The sequence below is a fragment of the Camellia sinensis genome, chromosome 3 (genome assembly GCF_055761805.1).
Source record: "Camellia sinensis isolate YWXY chromosome 3, ASM5576180v1, whole genome shotgun sequence".
Classification (NCBI taxonomy): domain Eukaryota; kingdom Viridiplantae; phylum Streptophyta; class Magnoliopsida; order Ericales; family Theaceae; genus Camellia; species Camellia sinensis.
The window spans coordinates 70,219,843-70,236,843 of NC_138963.1; the positions used below are offsets into that span (position 1 = coordinate 70,219,843).

A 17,001-nucleotide genomic window follows, 5' to 3' on the forward strand; every position below is an offset into this window, starting at 1 on the left:
TTTTTTTCTTATTTGACAGAATCAAGGCGCTCTTTTCAGTATTTACAAAATCAATTAATCAAGATAGCATAAGATGTTTTTATTGTTGTAGATTTGTTGGTTGCCAATGTATGGATGGATGGTTGCAAGCTGTTTTCAATCCGATGCAAGTCCATATCATACGGTCCAAAACAAATGGCCAAGCATCCTATGTACCCAATTCTCTCTATCTCTCTCTCTCCCTCCAAATCCATTCTTAATGCTAAAACATTTAAATATCCCGTGTTAAAAAAAAGAAATAGTTTATTTGGTGAAAGCAATAAGCCAACAACTATTGATAAAGTAATTAATGAGAAAGACCTTCGGTTAATTTATTCCTAGTTGTAGTGTTACATTTGTTAACAAGTAAGAATTCATCAAAATTGAAAATTTTCAGGTGAAACAAAGCTTTATCCAAACAAAATGAATCCATATATTACTGTATTTGACTCTGTGAATATACACAAAAATCAATCTATACAGTATGAAATAGGTATAAGTAATCTCTGTCTCCCCTACCAAAAAAAATTGTGTTCTTAAACTTCAATCAATTCCAACTAGAAACTCTCACTAATGGAGTTCCCAAAAAGCACAAAACCACTTCATTTTCACCTTCCCCTTCACTTCTTACCCAATATGCACCATCACCTTCTCTCACCAGTTCTTTAACCTCTGCAATCACATCTTTGCTCATCTTCAATGCATTCAATCCCATCCTTGGGACAAGCCCACCTCTCCATTCTCTCTCCTCAAACTTCTCAAAGCAAGCAAGAGAAGAAACATAGGGTGCCACAAATAGACACTCCATGGCTATTCTTGCTTCTTTAAGGTGCACAGGCATATGCCACTCCATTGACTCGAGCAAGGCCGTGACATGCCCCAATTGGCCTTCGAAGAAAGAACCAAAACCGTGAAATTCACTCATCATTGTCTCCTCCTCTGCTCCATGCCCATCCCCAAATGTTACAATGCCCCTATCTTTCTTACCGGTGTTGATTGATTCTTGAGCTATGTTTAGAAACTCGGTCACTTGCCTAGAACTCCTCTGCCTCCCCATGTGGGGGAGACCGACCATACAATTGAAGGCTAACCATTCTCTTACTCCACACTTTTTCTTGATGTTCTTCATCTCGGTTGACAAGCCTTCCATGTCCATCTCCTCGACCTTCAACTTCAAACCTGAAGAAAAGGCGTGCTCAAAAAGCAGTGCCTTTGCCTTCTCAAAGTGCACATTCACACCATTGGAGTCCTCACATTTAACTGATATTATTCGCATAGCCCGTTGACGTTGCCTTCCAAGCGCCTCAATCAAGGGAGGCCATTGCACTCCTTCACCCATATCAAAGTCCACAACATGAATTACCTCCGCGTCCTCAGGTACAGCTCCTAGTATCAACGTATTGGCGGTGAAGTGAGCGAATCTACCATAAGGGAAAATCTGATAGAAAGCCCTAAACGCCGCTGCATAGTTCTTGCTCGCTTCTTGTGTCAAGTAGTCTAAATGTTGATCCAATGATCGGATCAAGTAATACGCCAAGCGTTGAAGAGCTATGCCTTTTGGACAAGCCTTCTCATCTAATCGCTTCAAAATTACCTCCACAAGCTCTTTTTGTTGATTCTCCATTGCCTCTCCACACGCCTTGAGCAAATGAAGAATGCTCAATTGGTTGTCCAGCTCCATATCTTCCTTGGGAAAGAACAATGGTTTGTGGACTGATTCGACATCAATTGATGATGGCCCGATTTGTATCACTTTGTCTAATTCTTGTGATTGTGGACCGCTCTCGCTTCCTATCCAGCTGCAAATTAGGCCGTCAACCTCATCAAATGCCATATTTTCGTCCGAAGTAATACTGGACTCTTCCAAATTTATCAAACACTGTTGAATTGGGGATAGGGCTTGGAAACCCTCATTCCAACAGGGGTAACTATGGGACTCATCATAGTTCGCGGATGAGATGTAAGGAACAGAAGCGAAAACTTCAGAGGAATCCTCGGTGGTTGAGAGGAACAATGAAGAAAACTGGCAATTCCCTATATCAGTATCCATTTCAAAACCATGAAAACCACCTTCATCAAAATATGAATCAATAGTTTTGAGGTATGACCATGATTGATTAAGCTCTTGCCCAAGCATCATCACTTCCATGGCGGTTAAGGGTTGGAGATTCATGGAACAAACAATTCTGATAGAGTGTATATATAGATACAATCATGGAAAATATAGGATTGGGAGGAGAGAGAAGATAAGTAGATCCCGGCATCATTGTCTCATAGATTTACTACAAGCTTCTCCAGTTCCATTGGCAACTTCTTTAGGAGAAGAGTATATGGAGTATATTGGTTGATTTGTTCAGATAATTCAAGAGAACAATTGGACACAAAATACAAATCACTATGGTCCAAACATGTAAAATTAAATTCAATGAAAACCCATCAAAATCTTCGTTCAATACTTAAAAAAAAAACAATTAAAGTTTCACATTATTCATCAATATCTTAGGACCTCAACCTAAAAGAACTTGGGGGTGTGCTCTCTCTATATGTTCAACTCTCATTGGTACTATCAACTCTTTGGGATCATACTTATTTATCCGATTCAAAATTTACCTAATTCTCACAGTGCTATCAATTCTTTAGAGTCACATCCGCGAATCCTGTTCAAAATTTGCCTAATTCATATAGAGGCACATTTTACACGAATCTCAAAATTAATCGAAATGCACGTAAGTTGAACCGGACATCCGTGCATAAAAAAAAAAACTTATGACCCCACAATTAAATATGTTTTAAATGTTGTTTTCAAACTTACGTACGGAAAATGAAAACAAAATCACAAAATCTTTTCGCGGCTGACTTTAATGTTGTGGGGATTTAGAACGTCTACTATTTAGATTAGGATTATGTGTTGTGAAAATTAATATAATAAATATCATTGCGAGGATTGCTAGAACAAATCTGTTAGGCAGAACATGTGTCGTAACTTTGTGGATTATAACTGCCTTATTGATTTCGTCAACCAAATCTTAGGATAGACTTTATACTTTGAATACAATCCAAGACATGGAAGTAGGGACAATGAACTTTAGGTAGGTACTAGGTAGGGTTTGGTTTTTTTTTTTTAAAAAAATGGTTGATAGCCAAAATTTGCGTGGCTCGAATGGATCGAATGTGTCAAAACGACGTCGTTTTGACATTCAAAACGACGTCGTTTCGAGCAATTCGAGCCATGAAATTTGGAGCCACCTAGCATTGTTGTTAAAAATATATATATATATATATATTTATTTATGTTAATTTTTGTAATTAAAATTAAGAGTTAATTATCTAAAAGTTCTATTTACAAAGGTTATAATAACTCAAGTCATATTTAAGATTTTTTGAACTAATAAGTCATATTTAATAAAACTAAGAATATTATCAATTTTTTCCCTAATTTTTAAAACTAAGAACATTATCAATTTTGCATAGTGATATTCTAGATAATCGTTTCACTAACTGATGAAAAAAATAGAGCATGATATTAAACGTTTTTTGCTTTTCTACTTATTGGTTTGATTTAACTATCCAATAAAAGCGGGAATATTATCAATTTTTCTAGTTTTAAAATTGATATCATTTTTAAAGTTATTTATTTATTTTCAGTTTTACAAATCAATATTCTATCATTATGTTCTTTTACAGACACAAAATTTTCAGTTTTGTACAAAAATAATTTAGTTTTTTCAAAATTTTCAAGGAAAAAAAAAACATTCACTTTGTTTGGTTCTGGATTTAGAAAATTCTACTTTTTTATTTTCTGTATTTTAATGTTTCAATGATTTTTTTTTTAAAAATTTTTAAGCAATTTTTTTAATTTTTAGACACATCTAATATAAATACACTTAAAAAGTATAATATTTTTAAAAAAGAAAAAAAAAAACTTTAAAAAATGCACTAAATACCAAAAAATACAACCAAAAAAAATATATGAAAATTCAGTATATTTTTCGTATTTTTGTGTATTTATTAATTTTTTAAAATATTTTTCCACAAATATTTTATTATTTAGATACATCTAAGTAAGATGCATCTAAAACAGTAAAAAAAATTGCTTAAAATTTAAAAAATATTCACTAAAAACAAAAATAAAAAACTCAATTTTCAAAAAACTTTTTTTTGCACATAATTTTTTTTTAATTTTTTCAATTTGAAAGTTGATATTTGAAAGTTTTTAAAATTAAAATAAATGTCAAATCATCATGTTCTTTTATAAATAATCATAAATGATGAACAATCATTATTTGAAGGATAATTTCGACTATTAAAATTTTAATGGGACTTGAAGGTTCCAAAAATCTTAATTAGGACTTAATAGAGTATAGGTTCATAAATTAAAACTTGTATGTAAATATTCTTAAAATTAATAATAAACATAAAAAAATAAACACGTTTTGGTGAGTTACTAGAAAGAGTACTCAAAGAGCATATTTGTTTGGATGAACTAGACAAGATTAGATGTGATTAGCATTTCAAATATTGTTAATCTTGATCATCAATCATTTTGGATTGTATATCATATTTCATGTCAGAATAATTTAGAATTACAAAGGAGGGGACTAACAAAATTCTATCAAGTTTACAATTAACTAATTAGTCTAAACCTCTCACTAATCCTCCATTTTATATCATATCACCTCTTGAGATTTAATTCCCTCGTATGAGAGATAAGATGTCCGGATAAACTAGTAGTTCGAACCTTGAATTTCTTAGTTAAATATCAAATTATGTATTTTTGTTAGATTACTAGTCTAATTCCAAGGCTATTTCCACTCAAACAAACATGCCAAGAGGGTGGGAATTGTCAAAGGGTGGACGGTGGATAGAGGGTGATCGAAAGTAGATAATGTAGGAAATAGAGGAGTGAATGAAAATTTGATTTCAAAACAAATGAAAATTCAATTTCTATATTTTTAAACTTTTGTAAATTTTGAAAATTGTTTACACTTTATTGAAAATGTAAATTTTTTATTTTTTATTTTTTTGATGGTGAAAAATGTAAATAGTTGTCAAACATGTTTTTTGTTTACAGTTCTCGTTTTTTTTGAAAACAAAAAGGGAAAGAAACCAAGATGTTTCCAAATATTGAACAGTTTTTCATTAAATTTTGGGTAGCGAAATTGTTACTACGGTGTCATTCGTTAAGTTTACAATTTATTATGAAAATGAAAATAAAAATTATGTTTCGTAGTAGAAGATACAACGGAACTTCGTGGATTAAGAATAACTATTTTGAGTTTGGTCTTGTTGATTTCGTCAACAAAAATCTTAGGATAGATAGTTGAATACAATTTTATTTTATTTTAAAGATGGTACTTGAATGCAATCTAATATTTTAGCTAGTTAGGATTTGGTAAGGCCTTTTTTTTTTTTTCATATATGCAAAAAAATAAAAAAATAAAATTTTATTATAAAAAAAATATGATAAGTTGTTGGAAGGCGTCCCTAGATTCAGGGTGTTAGAGCATCCACAATGGACGTGTTAGTGATGGTGTTAGTGTCAGTGGCCAAAGTTTAACTAGCTACAGTAACGTTTGGATTTCACAATGGACGTGTTAACGTGTGTGTTAGTGGTGTGTATTAGGGTCAGTTGTTAACTTGTTTGTTATCTGCGGAGAGCGTTGCAGTGAGCGTTCTAGCTGGGAAGGGAAGTGTTTTTTTGTCTTACGGGTTGACCGGCCAGTTGACCGGTCAACGGCAAATTTTTTTTTTTTTTTTTTTTTTGGGGCTTTTTTTTTTTGGACTTGAAATTTAATTTTGGGTTTGAAATTTTTTATTAAACTAAATTATTTATTTATTTTATCTATATATATTTAACACACACCTTAACACACTGTTTAACACATCTATTGCACCATCACTCACTCTCTAAAATTAACAAACTCTTAACACATCTTAACAAACATTTTTGGGCCCCACTTTTATTACTTTTTGTCATATAACACACACCTTAATACACTTTTTTAGCCATCCCATTGTGGATGCCCTTAGAGGGTGAGAGGTTGCTGGAGAGGATGGATTATGGATGAGGGAGTTAGGGGTGTAAAAATGGCCCGCGGTCCGTGGGTGGCCCGATGCCCGCCTACGACCCGAGATGGGCCCGACTTGTTTAGGCCTACTTGGGCCCAGGCCCGAGCCCTTGGGCTAAGGCCTGGACCATTGTTTTGAAGCCCGACCCGACCCATGAGCCCAACCTGTTTGGCCCCAGTCCCTCGGCTCGCTTAAGGCCCAGTCCGAAACCCAGCCTACTTGGGCCACCCATGGCCTAATGTATTTTTTAATGAAACATAATAAATTTTTGGCAGAAAAAAATTTAAAAATAAAAAAAAATTGATTAGGCCCATCCAAGGCATGAATACCCCTAGGCTTAGGCTTGGGCCTAGACTTAATTTTTTAGTTCATGGGCCGGCCCGGCCTTGCTCGAATTTTGGCGGGAGCTCACAAGACACGTCATGGGCCTGGCTCAGTCTGAGCCCAAGTGGACCAGGCCGGGCCAGATTTACACCCCTAGAGGGAGTGGTCGAAAGTGATTGTCAGTAATAATATGGTTTAGAGTAAGTGAAAACTTAATTTCAAAACAATTTAAAACAAAAGTTTTATGTTTTTACACTTTTGTAAATTTTGAAAATTGTTTACACATTTTAGAAAACGTAAATGTGTGTGTTTGGATTAAGTTTTTTTTAAAATTAATTTTTTTTTATTTTTCGTGTTATTTTTTTTTAATTTTTAGTGAATATTTTTAAAATTATAAGTATTTTTTTATACTTTTTTAAATGCACTTTACTTAAATGTATCTAAAAAGTAAAAAATTTGTGAAAAAATATTTTAAAAAATTAATAAATACATAAAATATGAAAAATATATTGAATTTTCATATTTTTTTTGTACTTTTGGTATTTAGTAAATTTTTAAAAGATTTTTGTCAAAAAATTATACTTTTTATGTATATTTATATTAGGTGTGTCTAAAAATAAAAATAAAAACAAAAACACTTCATATATTAAAAAAATTCAGAAAAAACTAAAATCAAGAAAGTAGAATTTTCTAAAAAGTGTTTTTGGAAAACCAAAAACAAGCAAAGTGAATTGTCATGTGTGTGTGTGTGTGTGTTTTTTTTTTTTTAAACTGTTCTTAATTTTTTTGAAAACAAAAATATTACTAAATATTGTGCAAGGTGTGTCATCTGGTAATGTTTCTAGTTTACATTTTATTTTAATTTTTTTTACAAAAAGCATTTAATATGTTTATGTTTATTATTATTATTATTATTTTGTAAAAATAGAAATAAAAAACATATTTAGTATATATGTATTTTTGAAACTTACTTTGAAAACAAGTGAGGGATGATTGACGATGGTTGAAGATGGTGACTAGAGGTGGTTGCCAGCTACAAGAAATGGCCAAAGGTCGATAGTCATAGATGTGGCTAGATGTGGCTAGATGTGGCTATTAACTGTTCGAGAGAGTGACTAAAGGTGCTGATTAAAGCTAGTTTTCAGCAAGAAATGATGGTCGAAGGTAGTTGTCGACGATAAAAAGTAGTTAGCAACAATCAAAGATGTTGACTAGGGGTGGAAAAAGGAGTAAGGGATGAAATTTTTTTTTCTACGCTAATGATACCAATTTTTTTTGTAGGTTACAAAAATTATGTAAATTTAGTGAGTATTTATAAATTTTAAAAACAAAAATTGACACCAAACAAATTTTTGTTTATAATTTTTAAATTTTTATAAATATAAATGTAAACATAAAATTACCAAACGGACCTTAAAACATTTTCCTTCGTATAATAACACTTTAATAATATTTCAATATGTTTTAACTATTTTTGATATAAGAGCAACTCTAATAATCAAGCCAAAAAACTGTTACGCCTTACAAAAATTCATCTTGAATGGTACCCATTGCCAAAAACTAACAAAACTAATTCTTGTGTCAAATTTAGCTCAAAACTTGATAAAATCATATTTTATTGCATGAAATTTTCTATCAAAAATTCAACTCTTTTTTCTTTCCAGAATTTACAACCTTCACAAATTAAAACTCAAACAGAACTTGTCAAATTATCAAAAAAAATTATACAAATAGCCAAATTCTACCATGAAAAGTCATCATTGGAGTGGTATAGTAAAAAAAAAATAGTGCTTTTATTCCGTAGCAAATCAAAAATAGTTGACAAAGTCATTTTAGTTAGAGTTGAAGATATGAGTGGTGATCACACCATAATATGGTGAACCCTCTCACACCATATCATAATCTTCATTTGGTGATCAATAAACCTTCCCGCAAGATGTAGAATAATCTGGAAGTATTTTGGTGTTTGAATTTAAACACAAAGAGACACAATGCTTCATAGCATTGTATCTATTCCCATACATCATGATGACTATTGGCAAAGGTTATCAAAATACTTATAAATAGTTTGAGATATAGTTCTTATGTTTTCACTTCCAAATATCCAGAAAACAGTATATAAATAAACACTCCGTTTACTTCCGGATTATCTTTTTTGTCTTGCGTGATAAACACCCTCACGGGAACTTCGATCCATTGCCATTGTGAAGTTCATCTTTCAGTGGTATTAGAGCGGGTTTACACATTATCGCAAATGTCAAAATACAGTCTGGAAGAGAAAAAAAATTTCCGAGCTATTTTTGCCGAAAATTCAGAAAATAATTGATCAACAATCTACGGCATTGGTGAATTCCGTTTGTTTATTTAATCATCACCAACGCATTGTATTCCCATAATTCTATTCGAAGAAAATAACTGTTGGTGGTGCTATTGTCCCGAACCTTGCCGAAAGTGAAGCCGAATTACACCGTTGGAAACAATTTTATAAAACATTTTTCGGTTCAAATTGGGTCTCAAAATTGACACCATCATGTTCTTCACAGAATTTTGATCACAACGGTAAAATTCGTTTTGAAAAACGGCAAAAATTTGATCCACAAAATTCGAAATTCAGTGTTTGGTCGCCGACTCCCGTCACCGGAGGAGACAATCTGTGCATTAATACCGTTGAAGACTTGGAAATTCAAAATTTTGGGCCAAAAACAAAACCAACTAAAAGGGGCCCAAAAATTAGAGTTACTGCTAGAAAATCCATTCCTTTGGGTCTAAAAATTAAAAAGCATTTTGTTCAGCTCATTAGCCCAGGCGCAGCCCATAGCCAGGCACAGCCAGCCCAGCGCGCAGACAAGCCCAGGTCTGCATCCTAGCTAACCCAGTGCGCAGGGTCAGCCCAGTGCGCAGCCCAGCCAAGCAGCCCAACGCTGCAACCAAACGCGCGTCCATCTTCGCGCGTCGCCCCAGCGCCCCGCGCATCGCACCCGGACCCAGACCCAGACCCGCGTCCGTCTGCTTCGCCCGACCCGCGTTCTGACCCGCGCGTTGACCAGCGCGTTGACCAGCGGTTCAAGCCGGTTCAGCCACAATTTTGAACCGGCAGTCGGTTCAAGGGGTTTTTCGGCTCGTTCTCGCTCATTTCAAGGCCGTTTTAAGTCATTCAAAAGCCAAAATTTCCATAATTTTTCTAAGAATTTTTCTGTGGGTACTTGTTCTAAATTTTCTGAAAACAAAATTCGAGGAGGAGGCTATCCAAGGGTGTTACCAAGGAAAACATCCAAAGAAACATTGTTTAAAAGGCACCATTGTGTTCCTTGGGCTCGTAACTATTATTACAATACTCATAAGCAAAGTATTGGGTTTACTAGGCCTTTGGATTTTCATCATTCTTCGTACCCAAGGCAACAGTACCGTTCTATTCCTTAACATTATTTTCATCACAGGGGCTGATTCAATAACTACAAGGCTTTTCCTTATTGTTGTTGTTTTTTATTTTGCTTATTTTTATTTTTAGTTTAGTAATATAATATTCACATTTGAATTTTCATAGTAACACATTTTGTTTTTAATATGGCTATTGAAAATACAATGGATTCTTCGAGAATCGAGATGCTTAATGGAAATAATTTTCGAGCATGGAAGCGCCACATTTCTTATCTTCTTACACATGAGAAAACATTGCATACTTTATCCACTTCTAAACCAGATGATGATTCAAATTGGTTCCAAAATAAATGGATAGAAGATGATGCAATGGCAAAGGCAACTATGTTACATAATATGAAAGATAACATAATTCCGCTCTTTGAAGAACATGACACTGCTAGACAACTAATGGAAGCACTAGAAAGTAAGTATGGAGTTCGATCGGATACTCAAATTCAATTGTTCTTGGAAAAATATAATAACACTCGTATGAGTGATAATGATAGTGTTGGTGATCATGTTAATCAAATGGAATTAATTGCTAAAGAATTATCCAACACTAATCACTCTTTGTCGGACAAGATGCAAATAACAACCATACTTAATAGTCTTCCATTGTCTTGGAATCATGTTAACACATCTCTAACTCATAGCGAACGAGAGATTTCAATGGTAACATTGCCTGTTCTCTTAGTTTTGGAAGAAGAAAGAATGAAGCGTAGGCGTAAAGAAGGATTTTCTTCTAATTTGTTGATGGCACAATCTTCACTACAACCACAGAATAATACCCATACACCATTCAACAAGAAAAAGACTACTTTTTTCAAGAAAAAATGGAAGAAGGGATTTCAGAAAGGATGGAAGAAACCACAAGAATGGAAAAAATATCAACATCACAAGCATCAAATTGGCCCATGTTACAAGTGCGGTCAAAAAGGTCATATCAAAGCCAATTGTCCTCAGAAGAAGCAGACAAAGGAGAATAATCCTGTTGCCATGGCAGTTTCTGAAGAAATGGTACTTGAACCTTCATCACATTCATGGTGGATTGATTCTGCTGCAACTAGGAATATTGTGCAAAATAAAGACATGTTCGTGGAATTTACTGACAAGAAGGTTGGTGAACACAGAATCTACATGGGTAACAACTCCTATAGTGATGTTTTGGGCATCGACAATTATCAATTCTCTATTAATGAGGCTTCTATTGTGCTTCATGATGTGCTTTATGTACCTAACATTCGGCGAAATTTAATTTCAGTTCCGGTGTTAACTGAAAAAGGTTTTGAGATTACTTTTAGGTCTAACACAGTATTGATTAAGAAAGGAAGTGTATTAGTGAAAGGTGTAAGAGTGAATGACATGCTCTTTCTTCCTATTGATAATAAAGTATGTATTTCTGATTATTTGCATGTTTCTACTAATAATAGGTCTTATTTGTGGCATTTAAGGTTAGGTCATATTAATAAAAATAAAATGTCTCGAATGTTTAAAAGTGGCTTATTACCTAAAGTATGTTCTGATGATTTTGATATATGTGAACCATGTATCAAAGGTAAAATGACTAGCAAACCATTTTTTAAACATTGGAAATCATCGGAATTACTTGAAATAATTCATTCGGACATTTGTGGGCCTTTAAGAACTAAAACTCATTGAGGCATGAAATACTTTATTACTTTCACTGATGATTATTCAAGATATGGACATATCTACCTTCTTAAACACAAATCAGAAGCACTTGACAAGTTTAAGGAATATAAATTAGAGGTAGAAAAGTAACTTGGTCGGTCCATTAAACACTTGAATAATGATAGAGGTGGCGAATATGAAGCTATGGATTTTTTCTGTAAGGCGAATGGCATAAAACATTTGTTTATAATGCCATATACACCACAACAAAATGGGGTCGCAGAAAGACGAAATCGTACTCTCATGGAAATGACAAGATCTATGATGGCTCATGCTGATCTTCCTATTCATTTTTGGGGGGAAGCCTTGTCCACCGCTGTGTACATATTTAATAGAGTCGAAACAAAAGCCAAACCTCTTACTCCTTGCAAATGCTGGCATGGAACTAAACCTAATCTTCAAAATCTCAAAGTTTGAGGATGTAAGGAACATGTACTTATTTTCAAACCTTTAAGGAATAAATTGGTAAGCAAAACTTGGGAATGCAAGTTTATTGGTTATGTCGCAAATGGGAGTGGTTATCGTTTTTACCATCCCGAACGTGGATTGATAGAAAGTCGAGATGCAATTTTTCTTGAATCCACTGATCTTGTTACTCCTATTGACCAAATTGAATTGCTCTTTGACGTATCTCAGGATTCTTCTCTTCCTACTTTGTCACACAGTCCGCATATTCTCCTCGAACCATCTCCTAGTGGGAGCAAACGCAAATTACATGACGTTGTTTTCCCTGTTTCGAATTCTGAGATAAGTGGGAGTCAGAGCAAGAGAGCAAGATGTCCATCTACGGTTTTGAAAGATCATTATGTTTTTCAAGTTGAAGAACTTAATAACTTAGTAGATGATCCTACTAGTTATAATGAAGTAATGAGTAGCAATGATGCTACACAATGGCTTGAGGCAATGAATGAAGAACTTGACTCAATCAAGAAAAATGATGTTTGGGAATTACTTGATCTCCCAAATAGAAGAAAAGCCATTGGTTGCAAATGGGTTCTTAGAAAGAAATTTAAAATAGATGGAAGTTTGGAGAAATACAAGGCCAGGTTAGTAGCCAAGGGTTTCACTCAACAACCTGGAATAGACTTCGTAGATACATATTCTCCTGTTGCAAAATTTGCCTCAATAAGAATTCTAATGGTGCTAGTCGCCAGGATGGGTTTGGAATTGCATCAATGAGATGTTAAAACAACTTTTCTCAATGGAGAATTAAAAGAGGAAATTTATATGATGCAACCTGATGGTTTCTAGAACCAAGGTAATGAGGATAAAGTCTACAAGTTGAAGAAATCTCTATATGGACTTAAACAATCTTCAAGACAATGGTACTTGAAATTCCACCAAGCCATTTTAGAAATGGGCTATGTTGTAAGTCCATTAGATCACTATGTTTATATTTGGAAAAATGATGACAAGTTAGCAATATTGTCTTTATACGTGGATGACATATTGTTAGCAGGAAATTGTCCAGATATGATTATAAAAATCAAAACTTTCTTAGCATCTAGATTTGAAATGAAAGACATGGGTCTTGCAACCTATGTTCTAGGAATTAGAATTTCAAGAGATAGAAATTCAAAATTATTATATCTAGATCAAGAGAAATATCTAGACAAGGTGCTCAAAAGATTTAATATGGATAACTGTAATTCTTTAAGTACGTCTGTTTGCAAGGGACAAAGTCTTAGTAAAAGTATGAGTTCTCAAACTGAGTCTGACATTGAGGAAATGAGAAATGTTCCATATGCTCAAACAGTAGACAGCCTAATGTATGCCATGACAAGCACTAGACTTGACATCTGTCATGCAGTCGGATTGGTAAGTCGGTTTCAATCCAATCCAAGTAAGGAACATAGGGAAGCAGTCAAAAGAATATTCAGATATTTAAAAGGCACTAAAAACTTGAAGTTATGTTTTGGTTTATGTGTTCTAGATATAAAAGGATACACTGACACGGATTTTGCAGGAGATGTAGATGATAGAAAATCTACTAGTGGTCATGTGTTCTTGTTTGGTGGAACAACAGTTTCTTGGTTAAGTAAGAAACAAAGTTGTGTTGCAAAGTATACTATGGAAGCTGAATACATAGCTTGCAGCACAGCCGTTAGTAATGCGGTATGGATAAAACGATTTGTTGGCAGTTTACAATTAGGTATACCTGTCAGACCGGTCAGTATGTTTTGTGACAATTAGTCTGCCATCTCATTAATAAAAAGTGGAGCAAATAGCTCTAAAGGAAAACATATTGATGTTAGTTACCATTATATTCAGGATATAGTGGAGAGAGGTGAAATTAAAGTCAACTATATACTCTCAGAAGAGATGGTGGCTGACCCTATGACCAAAGGGTTGTCTCTGGAAAAATTCAGAGAACATATAGCTAATATGAGATTGAAAAATACCTAGTTAGGTGGTTTAGCTAATTATATAAGAGCATAGTCGGATGACTCTGGGGATGCCTAGATAACCGATGTTTTGCGACTCTATCTTGCATGGAAACATGTGTTTGGTCAGGTAACAAAATAGAGGAACTGACAAGGTACGGATATCATAGTTAGCATGAGATGTAAAGTCCATAATATGCAATATGCTAACTAGATGATATTGTCTGCTTGATCAACAAAAAGTCATTGATAAGGTGTGTTAAAGAAAACCTTCAGGAATGGGTTTTATAGAAAGTACTTAACAATAATTCCAGTGCAGGTCGACACGTGAAAAATGTGTACGGCTGAAGTCGTCAATGGTGATTGGGTATGGACTATGAACCCATCACTAAAAATTGATGTCGTTCACTTGTTATATAGTGAATTGAAGTCATCTGGAATGTGTTGACAGTGGAAGAACACATTCGTACAGGTGCGGTCAGATTGGTGACAAAAACGTACGCATGTATGGCCAAGTCACAATCAGACGTCGATCTATGAGGTAGTTTCATAGATGAAAGTTGGCATGAGGCAAAGTTTTGGTACCAAGGTTAACATGCCCAACTCAGGTTTTATCACCAATATTATAATGTGATCAAGTGGGAGATGAAGATATGAGTGGTGATCACACCATAATATGGTGAACCCTCTCACACCATATCATAATCTTCATTTGGTAATCAATAAACCTTCCCGCAAGATGTAGAGTAATTTGGAAGTATTTTGGTGTTTGAATTTAAATACAAAGAGACACAATGCTTCATAGCATTGTATCTATTCCCATACATCATGATGACTCTTGACAAAGGTTATCAAAATACTTATAAATAGTTGGAGATATAGTTCTTATGTTTTCACTTCCAAATATCCAGAAAATAGTATATAAATAAACACTCCGTTTACTTCCGGATTATCTATTTTGTCTTGCGTGATAAACATCCTCACGGGAATTTCGATCCATTGCCATTGTGAAGTTCATCTTTCAAGAGTTACTCTAATTTGCATTTGTCTTATGTGAATAATGATATACAAATAAAAAAAAATTATATAAAATTTTGATACGAAATAAAGTGACCAATGTAAACTTTTCTTTAAAATAAACCGCTTACGAATATGAGTTTTATTTGCAATTCTTGTGATTTTTTTTTACTGCATTTTCTATATGAATATAATTATTCTTCTCTTGTTACAAAGTAATTATTTAGTAGTGATAAAATATTACATCATATTGCCCTACTAATGAAGCAACCAAAAACTTTATCGATAAGACAAAATTAATCAACCCATCTTTATTCGTGAACTGTATGACACCCAAAAAATGTATTTTATAAGGGAAAATATTTTAAAGTTCTAAAAGAAGCGCTTTAAAAGGGTTTTAATTTATCATTTTATTTTATTTTATTTTTTTCACTACCAGCTGTGTAAAGCTGCTTTTACAGCTGCTCCTCTAGAGCTCTGGATTACTACCGTTTTATAAGTTGGGTTGGGATTCATCACAAGCTAATTTGAGAAGTTTATGGGCTCAGTAGTTTCATTTTGATAATTTTAATTATTTATTTTGTAAAATTTTTTATATATATTATTTATAAAAAAATTAAATCTGTCTAATAATTGTAATCTTTTATTTTATTGTGTTTTTTTTTTAAAAAAATGAATGATTATTTTAAAAAATATACTTGACAACTATTTTTTTTTTTCATGAATGATATATTTTAAACAATTCAAAAAATGAATGGTTTATTATCCATGAAAAAATTGGGTAGGTATGATAATTTTTTCCATAAATGATATATATTAAGAGTCTTATTGAATAAATAATTCAAACTATCAAAAAGGGACCCGTGATGAATTCTACAGACCCAAGTTGTTTCAAATTGAAATGTGAATTTGACAGAAATTCAACTTTTATAATTTCTTATTTGCCGAGCAAGTTTGGGAATTGACTTTTTTAGCTAAAAAATCAACTATCCTATCTACTTTTTGACATATTTTTTCGTAAAAAATTAATTAAAATAATTAATTCTTAAAACAACATATAATATCATAAAAAATATCACATGATACTTTAATAATATCCAATAATTTTCTCTTATTATAATGGCAGCATTAAGGCCTCGCTTGGGATACAAATATTTTAATCTAAAAGTTAAAAAATTATTAAAAAATCAAAAAGCTTATAACTTATACAAAAAAGTCAAAAATTTTCTTTTTCTCTTTACTTTTTGTATATCATTTTGTAAAAAAATATAAAATTATTTTAAATATACTAATTTTTTAAACTTATATTTTAACTAAAAAATTAAAAAATTACTAAAATAATAAGTTCTCATACAAGGCCTAACCCGCGAACCTTAAGAAGGGATAAGCACGGGGAGGAGAGGATTAGTAATAGAGAGTTGAGAGATAAACGTATATCGACCAAGTGATTGAGTCGAATCTTTCATATACGTTTGTTGTGGTCATCGAAGACCTGGTGTTTTGCCACACCAACCGATCACCAAATATTTTTTAAGATTGACAAATATTTTTGGCTTTTGTATTTTATGTAGTCTGACAATACAATGAAACTTTTTTTTTTTTTTTTTAACTCACAATCCAATGAAACTTTGGTGTCTACCATGAAAGAGCTTGCGGATGATGGCAACATCCTGCTTACACCCTCGTCCAGTTGACCTCTGTCTCTGGCACGTATAATTCGAAATTTAACAACGCTACATATTTATATATATAAAATAATATATTTAGGCTTTTTTTTTAACAACATTTAAAAAAATTAATTTATTAATTTATTGACTTACTTAAGTCACATTATTTGTTTATTTTTCTGCACATCTTTTCGTAATAAATAAAAAAAAGTAAATTCTCAAAACAATCCTTATAAATTAAAATTATTTTAAGTGTGATTCACATCCTATTAATTTTAAATTTATACCGTTTAACTCAGTTTTGAAATAATTTTTGAAGTAAACTTTCGTAGCTCCTTCCTAACATTTTTCTTAGAGACTAGATGACAAATAGATAAAATATATGCACAGAAAATTTAGCATGTGATTTA

General features: G+C 32.9%; 2 protein-coding genes across 2 annotated transcripts; one reads left to right on the forward strand and one right to left on the reverse strand.

Moving 5' to 3' along the window:
- Positions 1 to 565: 565 nt before the first annotated feature.
- On the reverse strand, positions 566 to 2,167 carry LOC114307195 (protein NODULATION SIGNALING PATHWAY 2). The gene has a single exon (XM_028252592.2). The coding sequence runs from the start codon at positions 2,165 to 2,167 to the stop codon at positions 566 to 568; it is 1,602 nt and encodes a 533-aa protein (XP_028108393.2).
- Positions 2,168 to 9,975: 7,808 nt separating this feature from the next.
- On the forward strand, positions 9,976 to 13,929 carry LOC145821597 (uncharacterized). Its single transcript, XM_082918127.1, has 6 exons — positions 9,976 to 11,220; positions 12,013 to 12,663; positions 12,775 to 12,891; positions 13,198 to 13,366; positions 13,457 to 13,692; positions 13,795 to 13,929. Exons 1-6 carry the CDS (start codon positions 9,976 to 9,978, stop codon positions 13,927 to 13,929), a joined length of 2,553 nt encoding a protein of 850 aa, XP_082774253.1.
- The last annotated feature ends 3,072 nt before the right edge of the window (positions 13,930 to 17,001 follow it).

Coding starts and splice junctions, on each gene's coding strand:
- LOC114307195 (XM_028252592.2), bottom strand. CDS start 2,167: ATGGAAGTGATGATGCTTGGGCAAGAGCTTAATCAATCATGGTCATAC.
- LOC145821597 (XM_082918127.1), top strand. CDS start 9,976: ATGGCTATTGAAAATACAATGGATTCTTCGAGAATCGAGATGCTTAAT. Junction 11,221..12,012: donor TTCTTCCTATTGATAATAAA/GTATGTATTTCT, acceptor TGGGAATGCAAG/TTTATTGGTTATGTCGCAAA. Junction 12,892..13,197: donor TTTTAGAAATGGGCTATGTT/GTAAGTCCATTA, acceptor TCTGTTTGCAAG/GGACAAAGTCTTAGTAAAAG.